General features: G+C 43.5%; 1 protein-coding gene across 7 annotated transcripts in view; it reads left to right on the forward strand.

The window, feature by feature from the left end:
- Nucleotides 1–14,686, forward strand: part of Fhos (Formin homology 2 domain containing) — a 69,384-nt gene that overhangs the window by 38,435 nt on the left and 16,263 nt on the right. For 6 of the 7 annotated variants that reach the window (XM_069133975.1, XM_069133973.1, XM_069133972.1 and 3 more), the window contains 7 exons: nt 5,254–5,312; nt 9,345–9,412; nt 9,559–9,664; nt 11,301–11,814; nt 11,966–12,225; nt 13,549–13,680; nt 14,291–14,633. In XM_069133975.1, coding sequence (XP_068990076.1) covers nt 5,254–5,312; nt 9,345–9,412; nt 9,559–9,664; nt 11,301–11,814; nt 11,966–12,225; nt 13,549–13,680; nt 14,291–14,633 — 1,482 coding nt within the window. Of the gene's footprint in view, nt 1–1,196; nt 1,367–5,253; nt 5,313–9,344; nt 9,413–9,558; nt 9,665–11,300; nt 11,815–11,965; nt 12,226–13,548; nt 13,681–14,290; nt 14,634–14,686 lie in introns of those variants that run through there. The other variant, XM_069133976.1, reaches the window with a different exon arrangement.

The raw sequence follows: 14,686 nt of genomic DNA on the forward strand, positions 1-14,686 counted from the left end.
ATTCTTTTCCACTAGGTATACCCGAATCCCACTTATTTCCACCGCCCTCTTGAGGTATTATTTCGATCGCTGGTCAGGTTCCCATTCTGCAACTGTTACTTTTTCATTTATTCGCCATTAGCGGACAGCGAGACGGAGAGTCTCTGGGTATTTTGTACAGTTTGGTTGCGCACGAGGTTGAAACAGGTTCGCTACCGCCTCGCTTCCCCCATTCAACTGATCTTAACCTGAACTAATTAACGCGGGGTAACCTGACCGGACATACTTGATGCTGATTCAGGGGAGCAGGAGGACACGCTTCTTGACCGTGGAAAAAGATTCATATCGGTAGGTAGATAGTTGGCCAGGCGACAACTGTGGTATTAGGAGTTGTACGTATTCAATCCCGTAAGCCACGTTCATCCATTGATCATACTTCGAAGCAAGAGCTTGAAAGTAAACAAGTCACGAGGTTCGTAATCAGGGTACGCCGGAGTACCTCAAGTTCCGCATAACTACGATCGTATTTAAGCCGAGTTGTCATCTGGTGGTGAATGAACATAGATGAAACTGTCTGCGGTTATTAGGACGACAAACAACTCTTCGATGCACACTATAAAAATAACGTAGCAAGTTTTGCTATCACAATAGGTATAATTATGGAATATTTTTAAAAGCGCCTACCCTTGGGTTGGGCAAATCAAAATTGCGTACGGTTCGTTCGACAACCTCGAGCTATATTGTGTCACATCATTTCGTATAAAGGCTTAAATTAAAAATGAGATTGACCAGTGTTATCGAGGGCACCGTCGGTTAGTACAAGGCCACGCGTAGACCCACGTGATCCTTAAAAGGTTTTAATTCTTAATAAATTTACTCTGCTAGTAAATTCGGCCGGTATCGCTAAGAAGCCGGACGAAACTGCGCGCTTAAATTAACGGAGTGTCAAGGGATTCGCGTGTAGCCATAACTACTGATTCTACCATAGAAACGATCCGCCTAACACTGCGTGGTCGTAGGCTGTCACGAGTAGAGTGTGTATAGTCTCTCTTAGAATGCACCGAGTGTAGCCAGAGCTTTGATCTCCCACCATTTCTATTGTGGCGGTCGCCGCAGCTCGCGAGTTGGTTCGAAAGAAGAAGCTCTCGGCCGAGCCAAACGCGATATGCTCTGCAGTTGGCGTTTAGTTCTCGGACGTAGTGGGTGGTAATGACACGATTAGTGTATTGGAATCTTTCTTTTTTTTACCTCTTTTTTTTTCTCCGACATTGTATTCGGCGTTCTCGGTGAATTTTATGCGACTCGGCTATTTCGCCAGGATATACACGGAATATTTTTCATAGAGTGACAGTGCTATGAGACTGGATCGTATCATGCCACCATATTGGTAATTTTATTTTATTCACGTTTTTTGAAATTACACTTTGTTCGTATAGCTTGTTAAAATTTTAAACACTTTTGCTGAATGATTGAAATCCCGTTTGCGTGCTAAAAAATATCGGATTACGTAAACTATTCGTTTACGAGTGTTGGAAGGTCTCCTGTAGTTAAATTTGTCCATCGCCCCTCAAAAAATAAGGTGTCGGCAGGCTCTACTTTTTCAACTCAGCTTCGGAATTAAGTAATTTTTACCCCCGTTGGAGAGTAAATTTTACATATAGTTGTATTTTATTCTTTGACCAAAGAAGGATACTCATCTCTAGCACACTTTATGCTCTTATCGCCGATGAATCACAGACTGAGATTCTGGCGTGGCCCGAGAAAAATACAGAATTTGACAAGTATGAAATAGAAATAGAGGTAAAAATGAATTGCACACCGGCTACCGATGTAAGGTAAGTCTTGTCCCCGCAGTTGCGTCAAGCTAGCTGAGCTAAGATCCCAACTTACAACTTGGCTCGTGTCCTGGTTTCAAAAGATTGTCCGATAACTTGGTCTTACTTATTTTAAACAGTTATCGCAATGCCGTCCTTGCCCTTCGACGCCAAACTCGATGGATGCACGGGTGTGTTATTACCACGATAGACGGAGGGTTAAATTTCTTTTATCATAGTAAAATTGGAGTCGTGCTATTTGATAGCGAGAGTATGGAAAAATGAGTTAGTAAAAATGCCGCTTCAAGTCCATTCACTAGGATCATTTCGGACGCAGGACCGTGCTCTGGGCTACACTGGTATGAGTACGCGGACGCTTAATGTAGACCAGAATCTAGTATCCGACACAGCGAGATACCACGAGGCTCTTGGCGTTAACACGATGCGCAATTGGAGAGGTTAATTCTTAAGTGATTTATGACTCGAGGGAAATGTACTTAATAACTATTGTTTGCTTCTCCCGTATGTTGTGCGATCATTCTTATTTATACAAATTAAAATTTTTCCTCCAACACTTGCATTGGAACTTCGATTTTCGAACCCTGTGGAGCATGCGCAAAGTGCCCCATTTCCAAACATAGCGGTAAAACGACGTTGTCAAGTTATCTAATCCCAATTTTACGCGCTGTTAGCGGCACCTTCGGTGCTCCCCGAAATCAAACTTTACTTTACAGGCGTTGTAATTTGGTAGCGTGTATTTTGGTAAAAGGTGATAAGACAATGCGTTCGTTCTTTATAATTCTTCTAATAGTTAACGGGTGAGTCGACGTCGCGTATTTGTAGGTGTATATGACCAATTCTCTAGTGCGGAACAGTTCACCGCAAACTCTATCGGTGGATCAAGGATAAGTTTACATATTTGATGTGAGCACGAAGATCTTGTTCTCTCTTAACGCAGCTTTTCTTTGATCCGGGTTAAGGTTCACCGTTCGAGGGAAGATAATGATGAATTCGCAAAAGTAGCGAAACGGCCTTGTTTTACAGTATCTTCCAGCTATTGGATTACCTGCAGTTTTGGCATCATGGCAATAATTCATTACTGTCAACAAAGGAGCGTTCACATCCGCTATTTATTCCGAGATTTAGTGCGTAGAAGGGAAATCATTAGTACCGTGTTACTTTTATCGACCAGTTCAAGTTCCTGAGGGAAGATTTTCGAAGGTCAGTCATTCGTTTCCGATCCCCTGATATCGTTTGCAATAAACGTTATCATAATTAGTAGACGTTTGAAGGCGGCAAGTTGAATTTGAAAGAATGTCTCGGTATGTAGTCCAGGAACCCTTAATTCAACTGCGGGGAATAAGTCGCGAGGATGTGATTTCTCGACTGGCACATCGAGTCGCGTAATGATTTCGTCGAGGCACCTCCTCCACCTATCCGATTACCTCTGGCAGTCTCGGCAATTGCGGCGGAGGCCTTGACGATGTTCACGGAAGCGTTCACCCTCGGCGAACGCCGATCACTCACGCGTGGCCTCCTCTGCTCGTCGTTAATTTACCCCTGGCGTTGGGTGCGAAATAATAGCGCACCACGTCTAGACTCGAAAGACAGACGTACCGAAGTTGCGGGCTCATCCGTGGCTCCGAGCGTATGCTGCGACCCCGCCCGCTAGCGTAATGCCAACCGTGTTCATTTAAACTTGCTAATTACCGTAGCCAGTAACTCTCTGGTCTCGAGTCTACCCAAGTCTTACCTTTTTTTTGTCTGTCTATAATTCCTTGGGACAAATCGATTGTTGCAACGCATCCGGCTTAATTGATTCTTTATCGACGAACCGAGGTGGCAGCTCAGACCATCAAGTGCATTCCCTCCAAACACGGCATAACGATGGGTTCCGGTCGCTAACGATAACAGTAGTCGTATTGTCAATCGTCATGCTGAGAAGGATTGTGAAATTGCACATCTTGCGCTGTCGTGAACACGAAAGAAATCAGCCTGGCAATGACTTAGCTGCTAGAACCTGCCCCTGACAGGCTCAAGTGCACTTTCGCAATCAATCACGCGAGTAGCGTAAAATCTTATCAAAGTTGGTAGAAAATTCTTTCCTAGCAACTTGTTGTATCACTCCTTGCCGACATTGGTTTTTCGACTCACTCGCCTGTTTGCCCGACTTGACTACTCTCTACCCCGATTACAATATAATTGCATGGCCATTCTTCGCTCGCTTGCTTTTCGGATCGAGAGCCAATTAGCGGGCACAAACCAACTGCCGAAATTATCAGTTTTCAACGAGGAGGTCGAAAAATCAGTCCTAATCGTGTTCAACTAAAAACTGCCCCTGAAGATCAAGCCCCGTATATTTCACGATACAGTAGACAAATTAAGGTAACGTGAAAAGAAAACGGACGAGCTACAAGTAGGGGTAGAGGAGTTGTTGCTTGGAAATTTTTCGTCCTCAGAATTGACGAACCATTAGGCGAGAACAGTATTTTGCTGGGCCGTAAATTACTCTGGAAGTATCGGAGAAATTTTTATGAGAAGTATTCTCTGGTTGTTTACTCTCGGTATTCATTACACCGATACTTAAGGAATCACGAATTCAATGAAAGAGCACGATGATAATAGATGTGTATAATGAATATACAATGGACAACACCGATCTGTAAATTTGATAGATAAAATCAACAATGGGCGAGGCATTGTTATAATAAATAAATCCCGGTTATTCCGATAGACCGTGAACTTACCACCAAATTACTAGAAAAACGATTATCTATGTATTTCATACTTAGACGTGAATATCAGGCAGTAAGAAAGTAGTACGTTGGTAGACGAATTACATGCATCTCTTCCCGGTAACAACAGGAAGCCACTCATCACACGTGGCTCATCTATTTTCCCACTTTTACGTCGGTGTCGTGGTTTTTTTCTTTTTTTTTTTACCTTTTGTCTTTCGGCGTAAGTTTCTCACAGAGTTCGTGAGAACGTTCACATCAGATTTGAACTTGAACCACTCTGTAACTCTCTAACCAGGTATTATCAAGTCCATCCTAGACTGCAGATGTGCGGTTTAAATTGATGGATATAGCACAACTAGGCGACAGTGGTTACCCAGTCGTGGGATGGAATTGTATCGACGCGTTCGTTCAACAAGTCAATTTAGATCACAATCAACATTAATATATATATATATATATATTTCTGTATTTATACATACTTATCATAGAGTATAATGTTAAATACAGAATATACGAAGGTAACGTAGACTAAACGATTTCAATAATCTGACGGCAAAAAACCCTCAATTTGGATGGAAAGTCGTAGCCTCAACTTTTTTCTCCTGACAGTTTAGCATTGTTTATGAGTTGGGGCTTTTTTCCGTAAGGGCAGTAAGGCTCATAGTCTGTTCTCTGTTCATATTATTTTCTAATCGATTTTGTCCTTATGTTTTGTGTTCCAGTCGCAAGAATTCTATCGTTCTGAGGACTCAACTGTCCGTACGAGTGCACACGATAATCGGTAAGTTTTCCACCTTCTCATATCGCAGATGGTGCGAGTGACTCCGTGATCAATGTACCTGTACTTACGCATGTATGGTCTTGGAAGCTGTACACTCATATCGGAGACCGACGTATCTTGCATTGCGAGAATGACAACGACCTGATCGCTGCACGGACGCAGCCAGTCAGCCAGGCCTTTTATCAAATAATTATGAAATATCTCGATGAAACTACACCCTCTGCAATCTCGGCGAACGGGGGAGATGACTTGTTCGATTTGTGAGTCGTTGCTTCTGGGCGATGAAAAATATCTTTTCATCAATTGCGTATCCACGGCATGGCGTTCGACTTGATTCTCGGGCGTCGTGTCGGGACGACAGGGCCACGGTGCCGTCGTTTGACTGAGATATTGCTGGTGAATTGAATCGACATTTAGATCAGCCGACAACTTGCCGGCAGTCACTCCGACGGGGACGAGGGTAGGGAATACAGATCCGTATCTTCGATCCACGATTCGCCGACCGCTCTCACGCCCGTATCCTCGTCGACCTTATCAATCTGCGAATCTCGCGTCGGCGCCCTCTTATTTCATATTTCCCGATCAACGACGTTCATGTTGACGTTGACGTTGACGGTGATTCAGTTTACCGACCCTTTCAAAATGATCATACATACCTACGCTCATATCCCTAGTTTCTAGTAAATATCTTTTATACGCATCGAGGCACCTTTTGTCGTTTGAAGGCATCGAATCAAACTGACTTATATTCTATACATCTGTGAGAATTATTCAGTTCAATACGTCTTATTGAATCGGCCAATCGGTGAATGCGTATCCGCACTCTTTCACTGGATGGTAAGAATAAGTGAAGTTATTCCTACAGATATGGGTGTTGGAAACGAGAGTTTATTTCAGTTTCCAATCAGTATTAAACATCCCATCATCCATGGTCCTATTACGCGCGATGAGTTTGATCACCGCATCGCAATCTTACCTTGGGGTGTTTCAATCAAAATATCTATAATAGTATAAGGGTAATGAATTCTCGATAGTGTACCTAGATGCAAGCATCTACGTGGGATTCATCCATACCATGCCTGAAACGGATTTGCCCTTCACCGTTCAGCAGCTTCTTTTATTAATGAGTTTCAATTCACCTATGTTTATTATACTTTAGCATCGTGCAGCTCACGATGAGGATGATTAAGTCGCTAATTGACCGATTCTACCGGATCTAAGGAAAGATAGCGAGAAAGAAGAAAAAAGACAGAGTCGCGGTTGAAAAGACAGCGGTTGGAAATAACAGCATAATGTGATAAACGAAAAATGGTACGGGGCACAAACCCGAATGGTGCTCTCGAGATGCATCGCACTACCGCACGATATACTTACGTACGGGACTCGGCCGATCCGAAGGAGGTTTCGGTGACGTGGAACACGATCCACCTGCCTCAACGGCTTCGTTCGTTGACCCTGCGCCTGCAGGTCTGGTGCGTAGGTAATAAAGTTCGGCGAGAGAGGAGAGTCCGAGAGAGATGGAAGGTGAGCGAAAGAGAGGGTGGCGCAGGGGCATGACGGAAAAAAGTGTAGTACCTACAACTCGAAGTCTGGGGCATTTTATTACGTTCTTCAACGGTTCCGAAGCCGGTCGCGCCGCATCGTTCACCCCGTCGTTAAACCTCTCCGTCGATTGATCGATGCACCCTAATTCCAGCCTTTCTCATTACATTTGGACGTGCCTCGTTCATTTTTCCAGAAGGGCCATCCATAGTATCCCACAGTTGTCTGATTTCGAACAAATACACGGTGCGAACTCTCTTATCGTTTGCTTACTACGTACGGTTAAAACCTCGTCATTATACTTTTTCCGTAAATGTGTGAAATGTGAGAAAACCAGTGTTTGTTCCGGAAAGATGGATTGATAGGGGGTAAGAAGAGGTTGCAGCTGAATTTCAAAGTCACCGTGTACACGCACCTTGACTCCTGAGAGACCCGGTCGCTTGATGAACTCGCGGGCTATGGCGTGGGAGGAGGCATGGTGGGAGGGGGGCGGGGGACAGGTAACCGGTCCCATGCGGAGGATCCGCTATTCTTAGAATCGGGCCCTCCAGCCGGACCCTAATTACCTCTACCTGGAACCCTATGCACCAACATGTATTATGCATTCGAAGATTGCGTGACATTCCCCGATTATGATGTGGTGGGAAATTTTTCGCAAGGCTCTCTTTTGCTGGAATAAGAACAAGTCAGATTTCGTTTCGCCACTGCTGCATTCGTGTCGAATAACTAATGACGATACCTATAACTGACTACCGAATCACTCGTTTACACAGGATTAAGCTCGCGCGACGGGTTGGAATCAGCTCAGATGGGTACAATAAGTTCCAGTGTCACGAAAAATTACTGGTATCTTATCTTGAAACAATCTCATCAGCTGTCGATAAGAAGTTCGGTACGGCCGAATTCTCCACGCCAAGTACTGTAATCAATTTTATTGAATCTATACGGACTTTGCGAATAGTCAAGGCATATTCAATACTTTGAAGGCGGGGACGCGGTTCCCCCGAATAGAATCGAAGATATCCACTACCGCAGGGACCGGTTGTTTTCGGGTGAACGACTTTGGCGCTTGAACTCTCCGTCTGATTCGAACAAAACTGGCTTTTCAACTCACACGCGTCGCCAAAACTTATTTTCGTGACTGTACTTACTGTAGCCGGCAAAGAAACGAAAAGCCCGGGAACAGAAGACCGTCATTAACGGAAGGCATTATTTGATATAACCGTAAGATGGTACCTCCTCTATCTCCGAGGTCATAGTCAAATTACTCTGGGTATAACGACTTTCTAATTTTGCATCCGTCGCGTCGTCCTAGCTATGTTTTCGATTATCGGGCAGACCGTTTGCATCGCTAGAAGTAGCTACCATTTATGAAACTTTATCTTTCAAAAAATCGAGATATAGTCAAAGCTGGAAATTTTATTGCAAGATGACCGCTGGACTGCGTGGACTGCTGTTTAGACTATCAATGTTATAATTCGTAATTAATTAGATATAACTCTTTTTTTTTGCAACGTAATACCGTAAAACTTGCTTGGAAGTGTGTAAATGCGGTAGGTTGAATGCGGCCCTGATAAATTGGGGGGGGGGGGAGCTAGTAACATCAGCATCAGAAGTTGCGAAGTTTAATTCGGGTGTGCATTAATCGGAGTCTCTGCCCGTGCGCTGATGCACAGATTTAAAACAGGAAAATTTTACCGAAAATAAAACATTGACAATGGAATGGAAACCGAATAAAATTATGTATACTTATGCTGTACACATATTTTATCATGTATAGTGTATGCATATACACATTATCGTGCTCAATTGTCCACATTAGGCCCGGAAGAAAATAATCCTACCAAGATCTCTAACCAGTTTGCGCGATCAGCGACAGTCCGGCCAAGGTTTTTCTGAGAATAACAGTAATCGGATGAAAGTACCAAGGAGGAGGGCTGCCCGGAGACTATTTCCATGTAACTCAACTACAAAAGGTCCACCCCAATTATCCCGGAATTTAAACATGCTCTCGCGCGCCCCGTTAACTCTTCGCCCGGACCGTTAACTTGGTTATTTTAATTGAGGGCTGCAATGCAAACTGTTACACAGATAAGACCTCTGAAGAATTTATACATCGAGTGCAGGTACCGATACAACAAGTCGTATACGCATGTATTGCCGGAAACTTTTGGCTAAAAGAGTGTCGACGCAAAGTTTTGAAACAATCGTGCAAAGGCGGAATCGAAGGAGATATTAGTAAATTTGATCAAAAACAAGATTCCTGGACTGTTACCAATTTTTCATTGCCAATGTTAACCAAGAGTGTCCAATTAATAAAAACTTCAGACAGGTTACAGTTTCTTGTAATCTTTTTAACGCTTAATTTATATAATTTGTTAAATTTCGATGAGCTTCTTTTGTCCCTATGCAAATGCAATACATCCAAAGAAATTCGACATTCTGCGCAAGAAAACCGATTGACGATCCGATGTTCTCTGGTTGTTTCAGAAAAATTGCTCAACAGCGAAGGTAGAGAGCTAAGGCGGGCCTTGTTCTCTCTAAAGCAGATCTTCCAGGTAAGCTTAACCTCTCCACCTGAATTCTAGTGAATTATCACATATCCAGTTTTGCCTAGCTACAGAGCTGAGCTATACGTCAAGTGGTGATAATGTCTCTGCCTTCCGTAACAATCAGTACATTTCTGTTCGATATTCCGTTGTAGGAAGACAAAGATCTTGTACACGAGTTTGTACAAAATGACGGACTGGCCTGCCTCATCAAGGTTGGAAACGAAGCTGACCAAAACTACCAGAATTACATACTTCGCGGTGAGTATATCCTCATGCTGCATTTACTAGTATCTATGCACGTGCGATAATTTCATTTAATCGACATTACGCCAATACTAACATCGTTATACCGTGGAGTACTCCGTCAAATCTAATGAGTAAGACGTGCAAAAGTTGGACATGAATGCTGCCCCGGACGTGGCCGTGTACAAGTAGCTCGAGCCTCTGTGTCAAACCTGAAGCATTTCATGTATGAATTCATGAAAGCATAATGTAACAACGTTGACGTGCTCGTTACGCCATCGATTCTTTGAAGTCGTTTTTTTCATCCCCTCTCCGTTCATTCTTTCCCTCTTTGGTCTTCCGTTCTTTCCTTTCTTTCGTGTCACAGTAATTATCTCATTTATGATTCTCAACATACTTATTCACTTTGCGTCTCGTTTCTTCGCTGGCAACAAATTATGGTATGGGATGGGTTGTTGCATCCGAGGATGATGCGAAGTAGATCAAGGCAGCCAATGTAGGGATTAGTTTAATGTTAAGAGTGTAGGTTTATGTGAAATTTTTGAAAACACTTGATCTGTCACGGTTACCAAAACATCATTAACGATAATAGTTACAAGAACAATAATAATAGTAATCATGTACACAAATCTTTGCGCAACAGCATGCCGCGGAAACATCTCCTAATGTGATACCTTTTGAAATTCTGAGCACGGTATTATTTTGTGTCTCTCCGAACGGTAGAAATACTATCGCTCGTGTGGGCTCAACGTGGAAACGCGAAATGCGTCCAGTTGACTGTCAATGAAAGAAGCTCATCTCTTGGGGGACAGATTGAAAGACAGTTGGTTAGATGAGTTTAAGGTAGAGGTCCGCAAAGAAATCGTTTATACTCGTTCGAGTGGTTGTGGGTAAGACCGCGGAAAACTGGAATTGGGCAGGTTGAATTATCTCGAGTGGTCTGCTGCTCACCGTCCCTTACTGCACAGAAATTTCATAAACGAGTGCCCGAAGAGTTTTCAGTCCGTTTTACCAGAAACTGGGCACGGTTACGAACTCAACTTTCCACGAAATTCGATACGATACGAAATTATTCGTTGCGGAAGCGACAGTTCCGAGGCCTGGCTCTCCGCTAGAGCTACGTCATTTAATTAGATTTATATAGAGACACCCGCGCTCCAACGGCTTTAACAAAAATTGAACCTTAATGTGAAAAATCAGATCAGAGAAACATTCTTACACCCGTTCTCCCTTTATCTCTCGAAAAGCAAATATCCTCCCTCGCTTTGGAAGAACGTCCTACTAGTTTGAAAGTATTACCTTCGTGATTGCAGAAATCGGGCAAAGGCTTGAACTGGTATAATCAATCGAAATACGATCTTCCGTATCTAATTCAATAGCGGCGTTAGCTTTTGTCATTACTACGAAAACCGTCCGTCACTACTCGCATTGTAATAGGCATACCGCTAATTGGCTTCGGGGGGCGACGAGCACCAAATGACACGACATCGGTGCTTAAATATTGATTCCATAACGTCCGAAGCACGGCCCTTTTCCAATGTATGCCAGCATAAACGAAACGTCCGAATATTTTTACCGTCTTGGATCCCGGCATTATGTCTGGGAATACATTTTCCTTTCTTCTGTTATCGTGTAACGGGCACGCGAGCAGCCCTCGGTCAGGTGATGCTGTACGTCGACGGAATGAACGGAGTTATGGAACACGGACAGACGGTGCAGTGGCTCTACACGCTTATCGCGAGTCGCTTCCGTCTGGTGGTGAAAACCGCTCTGAAACTTCTCCTGGTATTCGTCGAATACGTCGAGACGAACAGTCTGCTCCTGGTGAGGGCGGTGAGGTCCGTCGATACGTCTAGGGGCATGATACCGTGGACGAACATCATGAAGCTCCTCAAGGATCACGACGCTGCCGACACCGAGCTCTTGATATACGCGACATCCCTCGTCAATAAGTGTCTTAACGGAATACCCGACCAGGACACCTACTACGATCAGGTCGATTGTTTCGAGGAGCAGGGGATCGAGGGTATCATTCAGAGGTACATGTCCAAACAGGGCACCGACCTAGATCTCCTCAGGCAGTTTCAGATATACGAGGCTGTACTGCATCACGAGGACGGCGATGACAGGGGCACGCCCATACGTCAGCTCGATGACAATATCAGGTGAGATATCGTTTATTCTGCGGAATATACGCGCTTATGACGCATGTGATGTCGGCACGACGACGTATTCGTTGCGTGACCCGTGGAACTATAAATTGATGCTCGTCGTCGGATTGCCAGTTATTAATTGCTTGTCGTCCGAAAATTTCAGGAAAACTCTTCGAAACCGGAAGTCGCTAGTGGATTCGCACGAACGACGAAAGTCTCGGAGGCACTCGACCGGCACTTCCCCTCTTTCGATGTCCTTGAATGCTCGCCTAAGTCCGCGGCTTAATCACACTTTAGGTCTCAGCTCCCTGAACAGCACCCTGAATTCAGCTTTGCCAGATGACGGCGACGAGTCGAGTAGCTCCCAGAGCTCTCAAGGCCTAGGAGATGTTCAGCTGAACGGCAGCTACAAGGAGAACAAGGGTAAGAGAGCACGTCATCTCGTGCCCTGCGGCCCCTAACAATATTCCTCTGACGCTAATTCAATTTCACCTTCCCCCTATCCACTTATACCTAAAGTGTGTGTGTATACTATATGACTATACTATACCTACATCTATACATATACACAGGTATGATTACTTGGCTTTGATTATTTTATTTGCTTGGCCGAATGCGAGGATGGCGAATATTAATAGTACATTTTCAGCCGATCGTTGGAGTAACGTCGTTGTACGCGTGAGGAAATTCATTATCAACAACACCTGTCGATCCCTCACGGTCTAAATGTGATTTATAATTTGAACACCTACATTGTCAACTCATTTTCAGTGTTTTTCTCTTCATGTGGTGCGAAAAAATTCTATCTTTTTATTTTTATATAATCCAATTTATTGCTAATGGTTGAAGCATTTCTCTTACCAATTTCTGGTATGTGATAACAGTGTTATAAATTCACCATTGTGGGAATCGTTGCGTCAATGAATTTGAACTTCACCGCCCACTGCCATTAAAATTTCCGCTTCGTAGCTGCGAAATCAGAATTATACGCTAGTCTCATCTTGCTATGCAGACCAAACGCAAGTATCGTGCTTATCTGAACTTAACCTGACACATATCGTACACCTTTAACGTGGCCATGCTTGTTTCGTTACTTCCTTCGAATAATTTATAAAATAATTAACTTACATATCAGAAATTTCATGAGGATTCGGCGACGTAGGCCTTTAAGAAGATGCTACAGTTAAAAGCAGTTATTTCAACCGTTATCGAAGCCTACGCAGCACTGATGTGAAAATACCGGAATTAGCTCAATTCTACATGTAATGTCGAATGAAAACATCCAAAAATTTATTTGTTCCATGCAAGAATAAGACCAGGAAATATGTACCAACAATATGATTATTTGATTATTCAAACAATTCAATTGCAGGTGTATATTTCCTGATATTATTATTGCCTGAAATTAAATTTTTGTTGGATGTTTGTCATTGGCATTGCATGTAGAATCATATTTATTACGGCATCCTCACGGCAGTGATTCGTATAGGCTTTGATAATAGTAAATATAACTAACATTTAACGCGGCCGGTAAAAATTGACTATAGCATCCTCTTAAAGCCACTCAAGGTATCCCTTTACCTTCATTATTGTGCAGAACCCTCTTCGCCGAATTCTCGCGGTATGAAGCTTCAGATAAAAACAAAACTTTATAATTTCCTGTATTAAATATCAAAAATAACAACCGTCAGCCGCGCTGATAATAATTTTCAAAAAGCTTTTCTTTGAGCATATTTGACTTTGCAGTCGACGTTGGTGTTACTCCGGCACTGCGACGGCGTCGAGAGCGTGCGGAGAGGCAACGCAGCTTCATCAGAGAGCAGCAGGAGGCGACTGCAAACATGAGGGCGTCCATTGGCCACTCGGATGACCAGGAGAGTAAGTCTCAACGACTATTAGATCAGATTATACGATAAGGGTGTGCATTAACGTACCAGTACCTTTTAATCACTACAATTGTATTCACTGACGGACGCAAAAAATCTTTGTACCCGATAACTAAGGGGACACTAGCTACGCTGGTTCCCAGGTATGATTGAACCGATATTGCAGAAAAATTGGAAAAATATTAATAGGCTCTTTGCGAAACTATGCGAAAAGAAGAGATTTGTTGAGGCGACTGATATTTGGCTGAGCGAAACGTGGCGATAATTCACGAGGGCATGAATATTTCTTCAAGTGAAAAAAGTTTCACCTTATTGAGAAATAAACGACGTTAAGGGATTCAATATTTTTTTGCTGCCGCTAAATGCGTTTCTTGAGACTAAACATGTTCGGTGCATTCAAAAAATCCTTCGTTTGGGTGTATTGCTACAAATTTATCAGCATGGATAGTCATTGCATTTCTTTCAATTAAACTCCACTGATGTACAGTTTTGCAAACTACACACTGCAGTCCGAACGATTATCATGCGAAAAAATCTGACAATTAGCTTACGCGAGCGGCTAGAAGTTTCCGAGCTGATTATTCTTCGGTTTCACCTCAAAGGTTCTCTTCCAACTAACGGTCATCGCTACGCGAACGGATCACCATACGACGGAAACGCAGATTCACCCTCCAATAAACTATCTCGCGGCAGTAGTAGAAAAGATTTGACTCCCCTGATGAACGCAGCTAACAAGCTTGATTCCGAGGAAAAGAAACCGTGGTACGGCAAGAGCCCGGACGAAGGCGTCGAATGCGACGAGGGAAATCACACCGACGACGACGAGGAGCGGGATCGGCGAGTAGTTCTGCAGGTCAAAAGAGAAGGAACGGTCAAAGACCTTACCCAGAAGTTGGCTGCTCAAAACCTCATTCCAACCAGCCCGGTCGAGGACAAAGTCTCGAGGTAAATGAATCGTTTTACTGAGGTTCCTTCGCGCACCTTTTGACCGAATACGA

Source organism: Neodiprion pinetum, chromosome 2 (assembly GCF_021155775.2).
Source record: "Neodiprion pinetum isolate iyNeoPine1 chromosome 2, iyNeoPine1.2, whole genome shotgun sequence".
In the NCBI taxonomy this organism is placed as follows: Eukaryota; Metazoa; Arthropoda; class Insecta; order Hymenoptera; family Diprionidae; genus Neodiprion; species Neodiprion pinetum.